Raw genomic sequence first — 17,802 nt, forward strand, 5'->3', positions numbered from 1 at the left:
AAATACACACAACCACGTATATCAGTCTCTTACCTGAAATAAGAGGTTTATTTCATACCTATGAGAAGCAATGTGGTATGGTAGAGAGGGAGGAAGACTTAGCCATCTCTCAAACACATAATGGCTATGTGACTATGGGGAAGCATAGCCAGGTCCATAAAACTTTCTAACTTCTGTAATATTTTTTATGTCTGGTCTCCAAAGTTCTATATTCCTTATGTGTATAAGAAGTTGGTTTTGCTCTTTAGAATTATGTAACAACAAATGCTACACTTCTTTGAGGAGGAATTATTAAATGAATAATTCCTTTCTACCAAATACATATGTAACATCCGTCCTGGGCTGCTCCCTCAACTTGCACTTGCACTCAGGGGTTGGGTCCTCAGAAAACAGCTGCTACCAAGAAGTTCTAGGAGGGTATCCAGTAGGTACCCATTCCTAACAAGTTTGCAAGCTCTCACCAGTGGTTAACAATCAACCAGTAGACAAAATTAGTTCTTAGCAAAGACATTTAATAAGATGGCATAGTAAAAACAATCATTACAAAAATTCCCCCCATTAAAATTAGAGTATACTCTCCCACAAAAAGACTCTTCCACAACGTCCAATACGAGAGCGGGCATACAATTAATACTACAACGGTAATCAGGTCCACATGTGGACAAAGCAACTCGCAATTCCAGAGCCTAGAAGGCCTCTCTCTCCTTGAGGAACCCGAGATCCACCCCTTAGAGGCAGGAGGATTGTTCGCCCGAGTTAGGAGGGTCTGCTCCTGTCCTGGCTAGACTCTTGACTGCCAGAGTCCAAGGGAATCTTGATTCCACAGCCCTCTCCCTTCTCTGCAGCAGCCGCCCTGTTACGCCTTCCAGTGAGTGCCTTCCTGGACTGTAGCTGCCCCCTGAGCTGTGCCTAGAACCCATCCCCTCAAATTCCCGGACGGGATGTCTCCCTAGGGTCAGGGTGCTGCCAGGTCCCGCGGACCCTGGAGGGAGCAGGGAGGACCCTTGGTGTTCCCACAAAGCAAACCCGAACCCAAACATCAAACTCCGGGGCTTAGCTATTTAAAGCCCTCAAACAATCACTATGAACCAGGGACGCGGCTTCTTCCCCAGCCCAGTCCTGTACTGAAACAGTTTCTCTCATATTCTCCCTAATATTCAGGGTTCACGCGCAGCTTCAAAGAACCCATTAGAAGCCTGATGAGACTGAGACCCTGGACCCAAGGGTACCTCCCCTTCCACTCCCCGCCCACTCCAACGGAAAGCGCGGCGCCTTCCCCGGTCACGTGACTTAGAGAGAACAACGAACCGTCAGCTCCTCCCGGGCGCACGTTCCCGTGCGTACGGTCCTGTGCGTACGTGCTTGCTCACGTTCGGACGCACACCCGCCCGCCCCTGACCTTTCCTACGCCGATGGGTGAATGACGGCGCAGCCTATTAGCTCTTTCTGTGCGTGTCTTTCTAGGGCCTAGGCGTGCGCGCGCGCGCGCAGTTCCCTGCCCCCACCCCCTTTCCGGCTTCCCAGGCAGTATGGCTGCCACAGCCACGATGGCTGCTTCAGGTTCTGCGCGGAAGCGGCTGCTGAAGGAAGAAGACATGACCAAAGTGGAATTCGAGACCAGTGAAGAGGTGGACGTGACGCCCACCTTCGACACGATGGGTTTGCGGGAGGATCTGCTGCGAGGCATCTACGCCTACGGTGAGCAGGGCGTGGGGGCTGACGGGGTTGCAGGGGGCCGGCTGGCCGAGGCAGGCGCCCGGCTGGGAGGGAAGGAGGCACGAGCCCGGGAGAGAAGGGTGGAATGTGTTCGGGGCTAGTAGAACGTGGTACGCGTCGGTTAGGTCGGGTGTCGTTGTAGGCCTTCGAGCAACGGGCAGCCTGTGTAGCTTCAAGCCCCGCCCCGCGGTGACCTCATTGGCAGGCCGGCCTGCGAGCTTCCCTCGCGGAGTCCTCCAGCTTCTTGCCCCGAGCGTGTTACTGAGCGCTTGGAGGGAGGGGAGACGGGAGCACGCTTCCCAGACCCCCATCAGCAGAATAGCAGAGTTGGAGAAACCATCTAGTAACCAGGTTCTAGTTTAACCCTCCCGTCTCTCAGATGAGGAAAACTGAGGCTCAGAGAGAAGTCGCACAACCAGTTAATGGCTCTTCACTTTTAAGCTCCCTAGACTAATGACATCTTTCCAATTTTTTCCCTCAATCCTAGGAGCATTATGCTTTGTATCTTTATTTCTTTGGGAGATGATCGATCCCTAGACCAATACCCCTCATTTTACAAATGAGGAAATGAGACTTTCATTAAAGTTTTCTTGGGAATGTTTTAACACTGAAAGTTAGGTAGCGAGGAGAACTGTAATTGGCGGAAGAGGAAAACACAGTCTACTTTAGCTAGAATACCAGCGTTATAAAACGTTTATACTTTATAGTTCTGTAAACCACCTATAAACTCACTATAAAAGTATAGTGAGGTTAGGGTGATGGGGGAAAATTTACATAAAATTTTCAATATAGTAATCATAGTTTATATAAAGTTCATTTTACAAAGGCTTTTCCTCACAGTATCCCCATAAGGTTAATAGTACAAATATTATTATTCCCATTTTACAGTTAAAGATATACTGAGACTTAGAGTATCTTTTTGCTCAGTCTCTTAGCTCTAACATTGGGTCAAATCCAGGTCTTGGAACTCCCAAGTTCAATGCTCATGCTATAAGGTCATATTAATAAAGAAGTAGATAGTAGTAATTAATAAATATTTGTTTAATTGAAATATATAAGGAGGGTGGAGCATGCATTTATTAAACACCTTCTGTGGCCAGACATTATGCTAGGCACTTTACAAATGCTATCTCATTTTATCCTCACAACAATCCAGTGAAGTAGGTACAACTATTATCTCTTTTTTAAAGTTGAGTAAATTAAGGCAAACAGGAGTTAAATGTTAAGGTGTATGAGGACAGATTTGAAGTGGAAAAATCCTCACTATCTTAACATGAGAAAGTTACTGATTTTAGTCTAGATTCTAAGTGATTCAAAAGACTTTGAAAATTCATAAGGAAAAATATTTTGAATTTTTTATTCAGTAAGTAGTATGAACTTGTGGTTGGCATTTAAAACTTCTTCACAAGCTAGCTCTTTACTAGCTCTAATAGACTGACCACCTTCTGTCTTTATTATACTTACTCCTATTCACATACTCGCACTGTGATCCAGTCAGACTGACTTATGCTGATTCTCACACAAGACATTCCATCCCCTTTCTCCGTGCTTTTGCATAGGTTTGTCCCCCATGTTTGGAAAGTACTCCCTTTGGAGCTCATCTCAAACACCACCTCCTCCAAGAGACTTTGTATAGTGTTTTATACATGCTTTGTGTGTACCTGTTTTCAACTAATAGAATGTAAGATCTTGGAGGGCTGGAACAATTTTGTTTTTTGTTCACTTGGTTATGCTCATCAGATCCCATGGATTTAATTATCCTTTCTACACTGATGACTCAAATCACATTTGGAACTGGATATCCAGTAGACACCTTAAATTCAACATGTCCAAAATGGAACTTATTTTTTCCCCTAAAGTTAGGGCCTAAACCCTCAACCCTCCTACCTTCTCCATCCTCCCACTCCCACAGGCTCACAACTTTGGAGTCATCCTGGACTCCTCACTCTCTCTCCCATAACCTATCCCCCTCCTACCTCTCCAGTCTTCTCACACCTAATTCCCTACCACCTACTCTTCATCCAGTGACACTAGCCTCCTTGCAGTTCCATGAATAAGACACTGTATCTCTCAGCTGTGGGCATGTTCTCTGGCCATCTCCCGTGACTGGAAGTCTCTCCTTCCTCTGCTTAGCCTACTGATCTCCCTAGCTTCCTTTAAGTCTAACTAAAATTCCTTTTTTATAAAAGCCCTCCTCAGCCTCTCTTAATTCTAGTGCCTTCCCTCTGTAAGTCACTTCTTATTTATCCTATCTATAGGTTGCTTTGTATACATTTGTTTGTATATTGTCTCGCCCATTAAATTTTGAGGTTCTTGAGGGCAGGGACTGTCATTTGCCCCTTTTTGTATGTGTTTAGTACCATGCCTAGCACATACTAGATATTTAATAAATGTTTATGTGTTAATTTTTGGCTGTGTATCTCCCGAAAAGTGCCTGGTACACATGTACTTAAAAGTATATTGATTGATTGAATTACAAATGATTATTGGAATTCAAATTAGTGAACATTTACAAACCATAGGTATAGTCTCTGCTACCTAGTACCCTTCACACAATTATGTGCCTATGGGAATTGGCTCAGTCATCCTAAGACTCAGTGGTAAGTTCAGTCCAGCATTCTCTCACTCTGAGCATGTTATGTGGTGGGAAGACTGTTACAGACTTGGGATCCGACAAAACTTGAGTTTGAAGCCCATTTAAAACAAGCTGTGTAACCATGGACAAGTCACTGAATTTTTCTTAATCTTTAGTGTTATAAGAATACCTGTAATACCTGCCTCAGGATTTTTGTTGGATTCATATGAAATCATATATGCAAAGTGCTGTGTAAATTTTAAAACGCTATGTAAATGTCATCTATTATCATTATTAGTCAACACTAACTTATACAGTTTCCTCTACCAGGTTGTGGGAGGATATCAAGGGAGTAAGTGATGTGATCCCTGACCTTAAAATATTTAATGTCTAGTTGAGAAATAGAACACATGTAATAAGTAAAGAACTTATATCTGTGTAACGAATATTTATATTATGTGAGCTACAGAATGCAGGTGAGGAGGAAAAGGGAGGCTGTAATAGTCATGGTGGTGAGAGGATCATGAACACAAGGAAAACTTAGGTCCTGAAGTGAAGGATTGTTGAAATTTTACTAAAGAATCATTTTCAAAAAAAGTTGTTATGAACTTTAGTCTTTCTAAAGCTGACAGTGCATTTAAGAATTTCATGCTTCATTGAAACCTAGGCAAATCTAATGCCTGATTAAGGTATCATAGTGGCCCAGGGTTCTTCAATTACCCCAGCATTTGATTTGAACTTCTGACTTACAGCATCTGCTATGATATGGCACTGTTTTTGGCCCCTCATATAAACTCTTATTTGGACTACAATTGTGCAAAAACTGGTTTAACTGTGGACATGGGGTAATCCCTGAAGAGTCATTTGTTCTTTCAGCATCCATGAAGGTAGCAAGTTTTTTCCCAAACATTGTGTTATCAGTTTCTACTATCTGAAATAGGTGGTATATTTATCAATGCGGTAAACTAAGAGTCTTTAACTTCTGACATTTTTTTTATTTTAGCAACAAATATTTAATTATGAACACAGGATATATAAATTTCTTTCTTGTTTTTAAGCAGTTTCATTTAAATGAAGATATATTTTATCTCCTCAGTATCTCACATTTGTCCCTTTCTGCCATTCAAAACCACTGCAGTAAATCAGTCTCCCATTTGGACTACTGTAAAGCCTCCTAATTGGTCTTCTCGATTTCAGTCTATGTTTTATCCAAACCAGTTTCCACACAGCTGCCAAAACTGCCACTTTCCTACTCTCTCTCTCCCCCCCCCCCCCCCCCCCCCCAAAACCCCCCCTTCCCCCCCCCCCCCCCCCCCCCCCCCCAGGATAAAATAAAAACCCCTTAGCCTGACACATTTTACATCACTCTTCTTTATGAAAGTCTACATTTCCAGCCAGTCTGATCTCGATTTCCCAAAATAATGCTCCATTTCCCGTCTCCATGAGTTCACACATTCTCCTTCCCCATACTTGGATGTCTGTTCCCTCTTTATCTTTGCCTCTTAAAGCCCTTTGCTTCATTCAGAGCTCAGCTCAGGAGACACCTCATTTCCTAAGGTTCCTCTAGTTTTTAGTGTTCTCTCCCTCAAGTGTTCTAGTCTTCTATTAATCAATCAATCAGCAAATATTTATTCAGTATCCACTCTGTGCCAGGTGCTGAGGATATAAAATAATTCTTACTTGGAAGGAGCTTACATTCTAATAGGTGAGGAAAGCATATGTAAAAATATATATGAAAATTAAATGCAATGTGGTTGTGAATGAAGAAAGACCACCGGTTGATAGTACCCAGACCTGTTAGGTAAAGTCACACAAAAAAGTAGTGGCAAAGCTGAGAATAGATTTCAGGGCTTCTGATAATCCTTAGACTGTTCTTTCCATTGTACCAGTTCATTTCGACAAATATTTATTACACGCCTCCTACATGCAGAGCACTGTGCTAGATACACAGAGAGAGGAGTTTGAATGAAACAAAGTCTCTTCATGAGGTTTAGTTTAGTTGGGCAGACATGAGTCATACACAGATAATTATAATACAAAATAACAGGCATCTGTTAAGCAGTTCCTATGTACAAAACACTCTGCTAGGCCCTGGAGGGGAGACACAGGCATAAATTCAGAGTTGGAAGGTACTTCAGAGGCTGAGTAGTCCAACCCACAACTGAATATGATTCTTCTCTATAATATATGGAAGTAGCAATTACCCTTTCCTATGCTAGAAAAGGGATTTTCTTTAGCTTCTTCCTTTTTTCTGTTCCTGTTAGCATTTTGAATTACTATCTTTTAAGCATGTTCCCTGCAAGCTTTCCCCTCCTGAATTCTCTTTCTGTTAAAGACCTTATCATCCTCTTAGTTATCTTTGATTCTACGTTCTCCCTTGTTGCCTCTACCCAGCAAATCTGTGAATCCTGTGGTCTGTAATATTTCTCACATTATCCCCATTCCCACTGACCTCCTCCATTCAGGTCTTTATCCTCTCTCATCCATACTATGTAATTTCCTTCTAATTGTCCTTCCTATCCTCATTTTGTCCCCCAGTGCATCACTGTTCACACTGTTGTGAACAGCTTGGCAGTTAGTAGGCACTTAGTTAATGCCTGTTGACTAATATACATCATCTGCTCAAAAATCTTGAGTGGTTCTTCATTGCTTCCTCAACCTGTTGTTCAAAGCATTGTGGAATGAAAGGCCTCCACCATCTTACTCCAATTCACCTTTCAGACTTAGTTCATATCGGTTCCTTTCACATGTGTGAAGATTGGTGTTCCAGCCAGTTTGAATCACAGAATTTGAGAGAAGGGACCTCACTAGTCATCTAGTTCAACTCATAACCAAAAGAACCCCCACTATATCTGACAAGTGATCACCCAGCCTCTACTTGAAGATCTCCAATGAAGAGGAGTACTACCTCTCAGTGCCATTTCCATTGTTCAGTAGCACTGATACTTAGAAAATTTTCCCTGACATCAAGCCGGAATTTGACTCTTTGCAAGTCCTATCCATTGTTCCTGGTTCTGCTCTGTGGCGAGACTGAATAAGGCTAGTCTCTCCTCCAGCTGACATTCCTTTAGAAGACAATTGTCATATTTCCCTCCAAACTCTTCTCCAGGCTAAATGTCACCAATATCCTCATCTGATAATAATGGTTGTTTGCTTTTATATAGGCTTTTAAGGTTTGCAAGGCACTTTACATGTTAGCTTATATGATGCTCACAACAAAGGTGGTAAGTGCTATTATCCCCATTTTATGGGGATTTTGAAGAAATTGTGGCACAGAGAGGTCAGATAACTGGTCCAGGGTCATACAGCTGGTAAGTGTCAGTTCACCTCACTACCTAATGATCTGATTATTATGCCTTGGACTCCAGACCCTTTCCCTTTGGACTATTCTCATCCTGCTCTCTTGTCATTCACATCTTTGAATTTATGGTCAAGTAGTGGGATACGACACCAATACAGATTACTGTGATACAAAATATTACATGTGAAGTTCATTAGAATTGCAAGATCTTGCTGTGTGAAGTCTGTGGGGAAAAACTATTAGCAACAAGGCTTCATGGATTTAGCATCTGAGTTGGGCTTTTAAAGGATGGGTAGGAATTCATCAAGCAAGTGTGTGTATGAGGGTTAGGTATAGGCAGTACAAGTGTAGGGAACAGCATGAGTGAAGGTATGAAGACATGATACCTCAAAGCATGCTTTAAGGGTGCGGGGAGATAGTTCAGTATGGCTAGAGACTAGACTGTGAAGAGTGACAATACAGCATTGAACTTGGAGATGCAGGACCTGAGACAAAATCCTAACTTTGCTGCCTAATACCTGTGTTATCTTGGGCATGTCTCCAAACTTTTTTGGGCCCATTTCCTTAGCTATGAAATGTAAAAGTTGGACCAGGTGACCCCTAAGGCCCCTTCCAGCCTTAGGTCTATAAGTAATACCTTTGTATTGCATCCCATATGCATAGAATGCACTTCCTCTTTACCTCCACCTCATACAGTCCCTCTCTTTCTTTAAGGTGTAGCTTAAACATTTTTCTTTTTTAAAAAATATAATTTTTTTCCCCAATTACATGTAAAAGTTTTTCAGAATTTTTCAGTTCCAAATTCTCTCCCTTCCCTTCCCCCCCAATTGAGAAGGCAAGCAGTTTGATATAGGTTATTTATTTGCAGTCATACAAAACATATTTCCAAGTTAGTGAAAGAAAACAGACACAAAGAAAGTAAAGAAAATGTATGCTTTGATCTGCATTCAGACTCCATTAGTACTTTCTCTGGAGATGGATAGATTTTTCATCATAAGTTCTTCAGAATTGACTTGGATCATTGTATTGCTGAGAATAGCTAAATCATTCGCAATTTTTTTTTTCTACATGAAGTTTGTCTGGGTACTATCAACCGGTGGTCTTTCTTCATTCACAACCACATTGCATTTAATTTTCATATATATTTTTACATATGCTTTCCTCACCTATTAGAATGTAAGCTCCTTCCAAGTAAGAATTATTTTATATCCTCAGCATCTGGCACAGAGTGGCTACTGAATAAATATTTGCTGATTGATTGATTAATAGAAGACTAGAAAGATAAGAGGAACCAGATTGTAGAGGACATTAATGTCAGGCAGAGAATTTTGAACTTAGGAGACACAGGGCACTGAAGGTTTTGAGAGCAGAGTCAATGTGATTAGTAACTGTTCATAGTGAAGATTATTCTGGAAGCAATATGAAGGATGGATTGGATTGGAAAAAGATTGGAAGCAGGAAACCTATAAGGTGACTATTGTAATTGTTCACAAGCACACAAGAGTTATAAGCAGAGTAGCTACTTGGGAAAGGAGGGCTTGAAAGACTTAGTAGTAATTGAGCAGGAAGAGGAAAAGGATAGAATTCCAGGTATAAGGAACAGCATGAACAAAGAAAGACCCCAGGGAGAAAGCAGAGGGTGTCTTTAGGTGATTGCAAATAGTCAATTTTTGCTGGAGTGTTGAGAATGGAAACCAGTAGTAGGAGATATAATTGGAAAAGTTGGGTGAAAACCAGATTGTGGAGAGGACATTGAATGCCAAATTTTAGAGAATTTAAACCTTATGTGGTATTTAATAAGGAGGGTTTTAAGCAAAAAACCATGGCAAATAATAGACTTAAGCATTATAATTCTTGCACACAGGATGGTTCAGAGGTAGGAAACAGGAACCTGTATAATAGTAATGTCTTTTGTAATATAGTGAAAGCATTGAGATTGTAGTAGTAGAGAGATTAAAGTGGATGCAGGAAAAATTGTGGCAATAGAATCAATAGGGGATGGTAACTGGTAGGCCTTTGCCATTATCAAAGATAACACCAAGATTTTGAATATAAGGAAACTTAAGTAAATGATGGTGTCACTGATAGATACAATGAAGTGAGAAGAAACAGGGCAGTTGGGGGAAAATGAAAAAAAGTGGTTTCAGATATAGTAGAAATATAACTTGAACTTAGCTAAAATTATAAATGGCTAAAGACTTTACATGGGCAAGATTTAATACTGTACTCGATTTAAGAATAAAGTTAATGTTGCATTTAATTTTATATGTATGTATAATTATAATTGTTTACTGATAATGAGTACATTAGAGGCAACTCACAAGTGTAGTGTGTTTGGTTTGTTTTGTTTTGGTTTTTTGTTTTTTTTAGTGGACAAAGCAAGCATTTCTAAGATTGGTTAAAAGATCTCCAAAACTGTAACTCAGTAGATCCCAATTTTATCTCTTTTTTTGTCAAGAGATGTCTGATATAGGTGTTTTATTTAGGATGTTTTAAGCTTGTGGTTGATAGTTTTCTCCTAAGAAGTTGAGAGTCTGGGGGCAGCTAGGTGGTGCAGTGGATAGAGGACTGGCCCTGGATTCAGGAGGACCTGAGTTCAAATGTGGCCTCAGACACATAACACTTACTAGCTGTGTGACCCTGGGCAAGTCACTTAATCCCATTGCCTGGCCAAAAAAAATAAATAAATAAAAAATAAATAAGTTGAGAGTCATGACTGACGTGATGCTATGTAAATACTAGCTATTGTTATTAGTTTTGAAGGAGACCTGTCTGGATTGGCAGTGTTGGAATCGTTACCTTTTGTTGAGGAGCAAAGTCTAGCCCTGAGTTTGCATATAGGAAGCTAATGGGAAGGTTGAAACAGTGGGGAAAGGGTGGTCCCAGATTCCAGGGCCTGTATATTCTTAGTTATTAGTTATCCAGACTCTATTTGAAGGCCTACAGTGATAGAGAACTGTTATTTCTAAGGAGATTTCTATGGTATTTGATGATAGAGTAATCTTGCTTATGTAACAATAGTAGAGAAAATGTAGCTAGCTGAGGTCATTAACTCTGGGAGTTTGCTTCGTTATGTTCCATCCTCAGAGTTACAGATCGAAACTAGAGGAGGGCTAATTATGGACAGAGCAACTCTAGATCATTTCTTCCTAGAACATTCCTTAGTCAAACCTGGTGTTTGAGTCAGTAAATTCAAGGTGGTCCTGTAGCACTCAGCTCATAAAAGTAGATATTCAGTACATACTAATTAAAGGGAAATAAATATGCAAGATACATTGTTCTATCCAGAGGCCAATTTAGGCCTTGCCTAGGCTGAATTTTAGATTATGGGATGCATCAAGAAGGAACAGAGTTGGACAACCAAGTAAAGGACAGTATGAAGATACTTGGTACCTAAAGGATGTAGGAAAGAAAAATTCTAGAGCCTAGACAAATTTTGTTAGGCTGGCCCTTCTCTTCTCACCCTTAACCTTTTATTTCCATGTGGTCGTGCATCTTTCCCATCCCCAGCAAGAGGATTTATCATTTCATTCATTTTTAGTCCCTCATCTTGCAGTGTGACTCTTTTTGGACTCTTCATGATCCCCCTCACTGAAATGATTTGGGTTTAGGACAGAACCAGAGGCTAATCTTATCCCATTTTACCCATTTTATTTTCATGGACAGTTGTATCTAGATTTCCTTTCACACAGCAAGGATTTGTTGACTATTATATGGGAAATACAGAAATGTTAAGGCATGGTTACTAACTCAGAAGAGAAACTAAAGTATACAAGATAATTAGCATTCAATTCAGCTCATGATTAAATGAGCAGTAGATTTTAAACAGTATATCTGGCTTGCTAGTGGAGTTCAGAAGAGAGATTAGTTAGAGCTGAAGTGGTAATAGAACGCCTTGAAGGTAGAATTAAAATAGGTAGAGGGAAGGGCTTTAGCACATTTCAAGGAGGGAATCAACATGAACAAAGATACCTTATTGAAGCCAAAAATGTCATCCATAGTTTTATTTGACCTCCAGTTTAGCCAGTAGTCACATTTCTGACATCTGGATACTCAGTAGTCTATACACTGCCTTGAACTTGGAAGAACAATAAGTGTAAAGGCCTTTAGCAGAACGGAGAAAATTGTCATCAAAATAAATCCATGAGCTTTTAGTCCCAGAAAAGAGTTCCGGATACCATAGACCAAAATCATTTTATTGCCTTAGTTTTTCTGTATAATGGCTAGAGAGAATACCTCAAAATGGAGTTCCATCTACCAATGAAACCACAGGTCCAGACCAGAAGTATTTTGTATAACATAAGGTTTTTAAATCTTAGTTTTCCTCTGATAGCTATCAGTTTTTTTCTGGTTTATAGCTAATAGTAGATTTGGTTCCTGAAAATAGAACCAGGTAGAAACTAACTCAGAGTGACAGCAAGGGAGGGGCTAAAAGCTAGGAAAAACACAGCAGTCTGGAAACATGACCCTGTAGCACAGGGACAGACAGTCTTACACTTCTTAATAGTCATCACTGAATTATAGTGATAACTAAATAGATAATCTCAGATAATCTCAGTATTACAGTCCAATATGAATGTTCATGACAGTATCCTTGAACCATCAAGAAAACAATTCAAAGCTTCCTAATATACTCTGTTTACTAAGACAGGGAAGTATCTAACATACTTTAGAAAGTTTTCTGTTGAGACTTACATGAAAGAAGTGAGCAGAACCAGGAGAATATTGTACACAGTAACAGCAACATTGTACAGTGATCATCTATGATTGACTTAGCTCTTTCTCAGCATTACAATGATTCAAGGCAATTCCAAAAGACTCATGATGCTATCCACCATCCCGAGAAAGAACTGATGGAGTCTGAATGCAGATTGAAACATTGTTTTCATTTTATTTTTTCATGTTTTTTTCCTTTTGTTCTGTTTATTCATTTACAATGTGACTACATGGAAATATGTTTTACATGATTGTACATATATTATTGTCTTATATGGGGAGAAAATTTGGAACTCAAAATTTTATTAAAAAATGAATGTTTAAAATTGTCTTTACATGTAATTGGAAAAAATAAAATACTATTTAAAAGAAAAAAGTATCAAAATAGTAAAATTAGAATGTTGATATTTAAAGGTAAACCTTCATTTATCTAGAAAATTCACTCATCCTGGATAATTCATTGCTCATTAATGCAGATAATCAAAAATTATTCCTGAATTAAATTGTAGCAACATCAAAAATTCACAAATCGAAATCTTAATAAGCAGCCAAGTGGCCAAAGACAAGAAATATAAATGTTTGAAGAGCCTGAAAACTGTTTTTGTCATTTTTACGCAAGGGATGGTTTGAGTGGGGTGGGAGAGGGGAGGTAGTGTTTTCTGAAATTATTGTGATATAAAAATAGAAAATATAAATAAAAATTTAGCTTTTTTAGAAAATGTAGCCATGGAAGACAGAAAGAAAACCTTTCAGATGAAGGCAGAGTCTGAAGCATTTTTAAATATTTCATTTTATAGGTTTTGAGAAACCATCAGCTATCCAACAGCGTGCTATCAAACAAATTATTAAAGGAAGAGATGTCATTGCACAGTAAGTTAATTTATATGGTTAATAAAGAAATCAGAAACATTCTAGGAGGAAGAAATTGTTAACTTTTTGGCTTTGGGAAAAGTTTACTCAATTTTGATAAAATTTAAACCAGCTTTCTCTTTTTAATTTAACTGCAGATTTATTTTACTTTTGTAGTTGCTCTCCGGTAAAAGACTTTTTGGTCTTATATGTGATTATTTTGCCAATTCTGTTTTGTGTGGGTGGCTAAAAAGTACCTGTTTCCATGGTATCTGTTTTAGGAAAGTGACTCTCAGAAGTCTGAAATGATGAACTTGGGGAAGCAGTGACTAGGAATTTAAAATTGTTTTGTCCTTTGGAAAATATAACACTTATTTTCCAATATAGAATTATGTTATCATGGTCATTCCTTTTGGGTGTGGATTGAAATAAATGGTCACTGAGGTCCCTTCTAACCTTAAAATTCAGTGATTCTTTAACTATAGAAATCATTTAAAAGTGGGAATTTGAGATTGTATTTTTGGTTATTGGAATATCATTGAAATAATTGATTTTCTCATGCTCAAAAAACTCATTTTAAAGTTTTTATGCTTTTACAGGTCTCAGTCTGGTACAGGCAAAACAGCAACATTTAGCATTTCAGTTCTCCAGTGTTTGGATATTCAGGTAGATCATCACCTTTTAAATATATACTGTTATCTGCTAATGTGTACCAAAACATTTGCAGTCTTAGAAATTAAGTACTGTTTTTTTTCCTCAGTGAATTTACAATTTTCCAGTAAAAGAACAAGAAGCTTTTAAAAAAAAATTCTTCTTCTATTTTAGATCATTGGAATTAAAATGTTTATGATGTGGTATCTATTATTCTATATTTGTAAAATTTGTCTCCTTTGGAAATAAAATATAAATTCATATAGCTAAAGTCATATAGCTAAAATATTGACATCTGAGTTTTGATATTCTAGAACCTTTGCTAAAGGTACTGAGGGCTCTATGGTGTTTTCTAAGTTAAATTTTGTTTCAATAGGTGCGAGAAACTCAGGCTTTGATCTTAGCCCCTACCAGGGAATTGGCTGTACAGATTCAAAAGGTGAGAACACTGAGAAAAGTCAATAAATTAGCAATTATTGTTTTTGTAATTCTAATTAGAAATATAGCTGCAAGAGTGTTTATCTTCTGATTGCATTTTTCTTTCCTCTAAAAAAGAATGTGATCTTTTTCTGATTCCTGTTAGTTGCTATACATTATTACATATTTATTAATAGGTCTATAATTTTATATTACTAGTTTATAAAATGACTTGGTCTTTTTTTTTTCCCATTAAAAATGAAGATGGAAAAAGAAAAGTCAAATGGTGATTAAACTAAAAATATGTTATATTTGTCTTTAATTATGTGCACATACTTAGCATAACACCATGCTGTTTATAACTTTTCAAGCTGAATTTTAAAAAGCAAATGAGAATTTTGCTTTTTGTGGATGGCATTTACTGAATTGTCCACAATCTTTGAAATATCTTGGAGAATGAGATGCTGCTGGACTAGAGAAGGGCAAATAAATAGAACTTTCAAAATAGAGAAGAATGTAGTCTGCAAGCTATAGGCCAGTGTGTTTGACTTCAATTCCTGGAAAAATTCTAGGACTTATAATTAAAGCAATTGTTAGTGAATATGAAGGGTTTGTGCCAGACCAACCATTTCTTTTTTGACAGGTCTATTAGACTAGAGGGTGAGGGGGACTGTTATGCATTTAGTTTGCCTAAAATTTAGCAAAGCATTTGACAAAGTCTTCTGCTAATCTTATAGAAAAGATAGACAGATGTGATTTGAGCTTGTACAGCTATGTAAATTTGAACTGGTTGAATGCCTGCCTCCAAAGAATAGCAAATAATGATTTGTTGTTACCTTAGAAAGAAGTCTCTAGTGAAATGCCCCATGGATCTATTAATATTTTTAATTAATGACTTAGATAAAAGCATAGATAGCTTGCATATTAAACGTGTAGTTTAATGCCAGAGTAGAAGATATAGCTAATTATTAGATGACAGAGTCAAGATAATAAAAAGTCTCGACATTCTCCTCCAAATGTAATAAGATGAAATTTAATTGGGATAAGCATCTTACACGTGAGTTAAACAATTTCATAAATGCAAGGTGAAGGAGGTATGGTTAGATAACAGTTCTTCTGGGAAAAGATCTGGAGCTTTCATCGGACTGCAGAATCAAATTGATAAGCAAAAAATAATTGTAAAAATAAAAAATAAAGGCTATTGTAATTGTAGGCTGCATCAAGAGTGATATGGAGTCTAGGACTAGGAGGGCTACTCTTCTCTCTCCGGTCAAACAACATCTGGAGTATTTTCATTTCTAGGTGTTATATTTTAGGAAGCACATTAATAAAGAGAATGTCTGGAGGCCACTGACCAGGGCCGTGAAATCATCATATTTAGTCCAACCATCTCATTTTACAGGTGAGGAAATAGAGGCCCAGAGACATTAAGTAACTTGCCCAAGGCCACACAAATAGGACGTGTAGGTAGTAAGCAAGAAAGCAAGGATTTGACTGCAGGCCTGCTGTCTTCAAATGCTATGTGAAGATGGGTTAAAGGAAATTACCTGGGGATGGGGAAGGAGTAGCAATAGTTGTCTTAAAGTATTTGAAAAGTTGTCATATGAAAAGAGGATTAGGTTTATTCTGTTGTCCCCAGAGGACAGAAGTAGGTGCAGTGGGTAGAAGTTTTAAAGTAGTGGGTTTAGGTTTGATGTAAGGGAAAAACCTTCCTAACTATTAGGACTACCCAAAAATATAATGAGATTTCTGCTGAGGCAGTGGATTTCTTCTTACTCGAAGTCTCCAAAGGTAGGATAACCTCTTACTGGATACGTTGTAGAGTTGATTCTTGTTTAGGTATGGCGTTGGACTAGGTGGCCTATGAGATTCTGTAATGATGGCTGTATCATAAAGATTAAACAGCCGTCATTGTACAGGCACTCAGCTAGCATTTATTATAGTGCGTACTATGTGCCAGGTACTGTGCTAAGTGTTTGAGATACAAAGAAAGGCAAAAAAAAAAAGGTCTCTGCTCTCAAGGAGCTCACAGTCTAATAAGGGAATAATTTCAAGGCAGTGTGGTACACTGGAAAGACTGCTGAATTTGAAGTCATGGGATTTGAGTTTAAATTTTGACTCTGCTACTGTATGATCTTGGACAAGTCTCCTAATATCTCTGGGCCTCAATTTCCTCTTTGGTAAAATGAAAGAATTGGACTAAATGATTTCTAAGGTGCCTTCCAGTTCTGCTATTATTCTTCTAGAAAAGGAACAATCTATTTTTAAATTCAGCAAACTTAAAAGTCTGCTTTTGTAGAGATTGTTTAGGAATATAAAGCAATAAATTAAATTTTTTCCCCTTGTATTCAGGGTCTTCTTGCTCTTGGTGATTACATGAATGTCCAATGTCATGCCTGTATTGGGGGGACCAATGTTGGTGAAGATATCAGGAAATTGGATTATGGGCAGCATGTTGTTGCTGGTACACCAGGTCGTGTCTTTGGTAAGCATGTTGCACCATGCCAACTTTGTTTCATGTTATGTTTTGTTTTTTAAATCTTCTCTTGATCCCTACCATCCATTCAACTGTCATCGTATTTTGTCCTTCCTGTCACAGCCAAACTACTAGAAAAAAACCTTCTACTTTTGTTGCCTCTATTCCTTTTCTTTTCAGTCATATCACAACCTTTGAAAACTCTTGACTTCCCAACGCATCAGAAAACAAGCTGCTTTCTCTAAAGTTATCAATGATCTATTTTAAAAATAATTTAATAATATTTTGGTTTTATATATTGTTCATTCTACCAGATTTTTTTCTCCCTTCCATTTACATTTTTTTTGTAATCATTATGGGTGATTTCCTTTTTCTGCTTACTTTATGTCATTTCATATTTTCCTATGTTTTTTCTAAATTATTTGTTGTTTTAAATTACAGTGCAAAATTTTGATAAATCATTGTAAAAAAAAATTCACAGTTTGTTTGAATTCCAGTCAATGGGCATCTACTTTGTTTCAAGTGCTGTTAACACAAAGTGGTAATAAAAATATTTTGAGATATATATATATAATATAAAGCCTTTCTGTCTTTGACCTCTTTGGGATATATGCCTAGCCGTGGGATCTCAGATGGACATTTTAGTCACTTCTAGCACAATTTCAGATTGCTTTCTAGAAGACTTGGCTCAAATTACTGCTCCACTAAGAATATATTAGTGTGCCTGTCTTTCCACAGCCCCTCTAACATTGACTATTCCTGTTTTTTGTCATCTTGGCCAATTTGCCTGATGTGAGTTAAAGGCTCAATTGTTTTGATTTACATTTACATTTGCATTCATAGAGTTATTAATAGCTTAAAATTCTTATTTTAGAAACTGTTCATATTCCTTGACCCTAGAGAAAATTAAATAAGATAGGCAGAGAATGTGGTGGTGGTTTTATTCTGTTGTGATGGTCTTAGATGAAGAAGGAAATGGAAAGGATAGGGGACTAGAATGTGGAGCTAAGGAGTGGAAGTCAAGGGAACTCACTACACAGAGATACATATGTATACACACACACACACACACACACACACACACACACACACACACACACA

At 38.2% G+C, this 17,802-nt stretch overlaps 1 protein-coding gene across 1 annotated transcript in view; it reads left to right on the forward strand.

Annotated features, from left to right (window-relative positions):
• Positions 1–1,495: 1,495 nt before the first annotated feature.
• The window catches only part of EIF4A3 (eukaryotic translation initiation factor 4A3), a 23,383-nt gene continuing 7,076 nt past the window's right edge, over positions 1,496–17,802 (forward strand). The window contains exons 1-5 of the mRNA XM_027850268.1: positions 1,496–1,698; positions 13,106–13,178; positions 13,757–13,823; positions 14,185–14,247; positions 16,578–16,710. Of these exons, the coding sequence (XP_027706069.1) occupies positions 1,530–1,698; positions 13,106–13,178; positions 13,757–13,823; positions 14,185–14,247; positions 16,578–16,710 (505 nt within the window). The 5' untranslated portion in view covers positions 1,496–1,529. The remainder of the gene's footprint in view (positions 1,699–13,105; positions 13,179–13,756; positions 13,824–14,184; positions 14,248–16,577; positions 16,711–17,802) is intronic.

Source organism: Vombatus ursinus, unplaced genomic scaffold (assembly GCF_900497805.2).
Source record: "Vombatus ursinus unplaced genomic scaffold, bare-nosed wombat genome assembly UNPS02008996.1, whole genome shotgun sequence".
In the NCBI taxonomy this organism is placed as follows: domain Eukaryota; kingdom Metazoa; phylum Chordata; class Mammalia; order Diprotodontia; family Vombatidae; genus Vombatus; species Vombatus ursinus.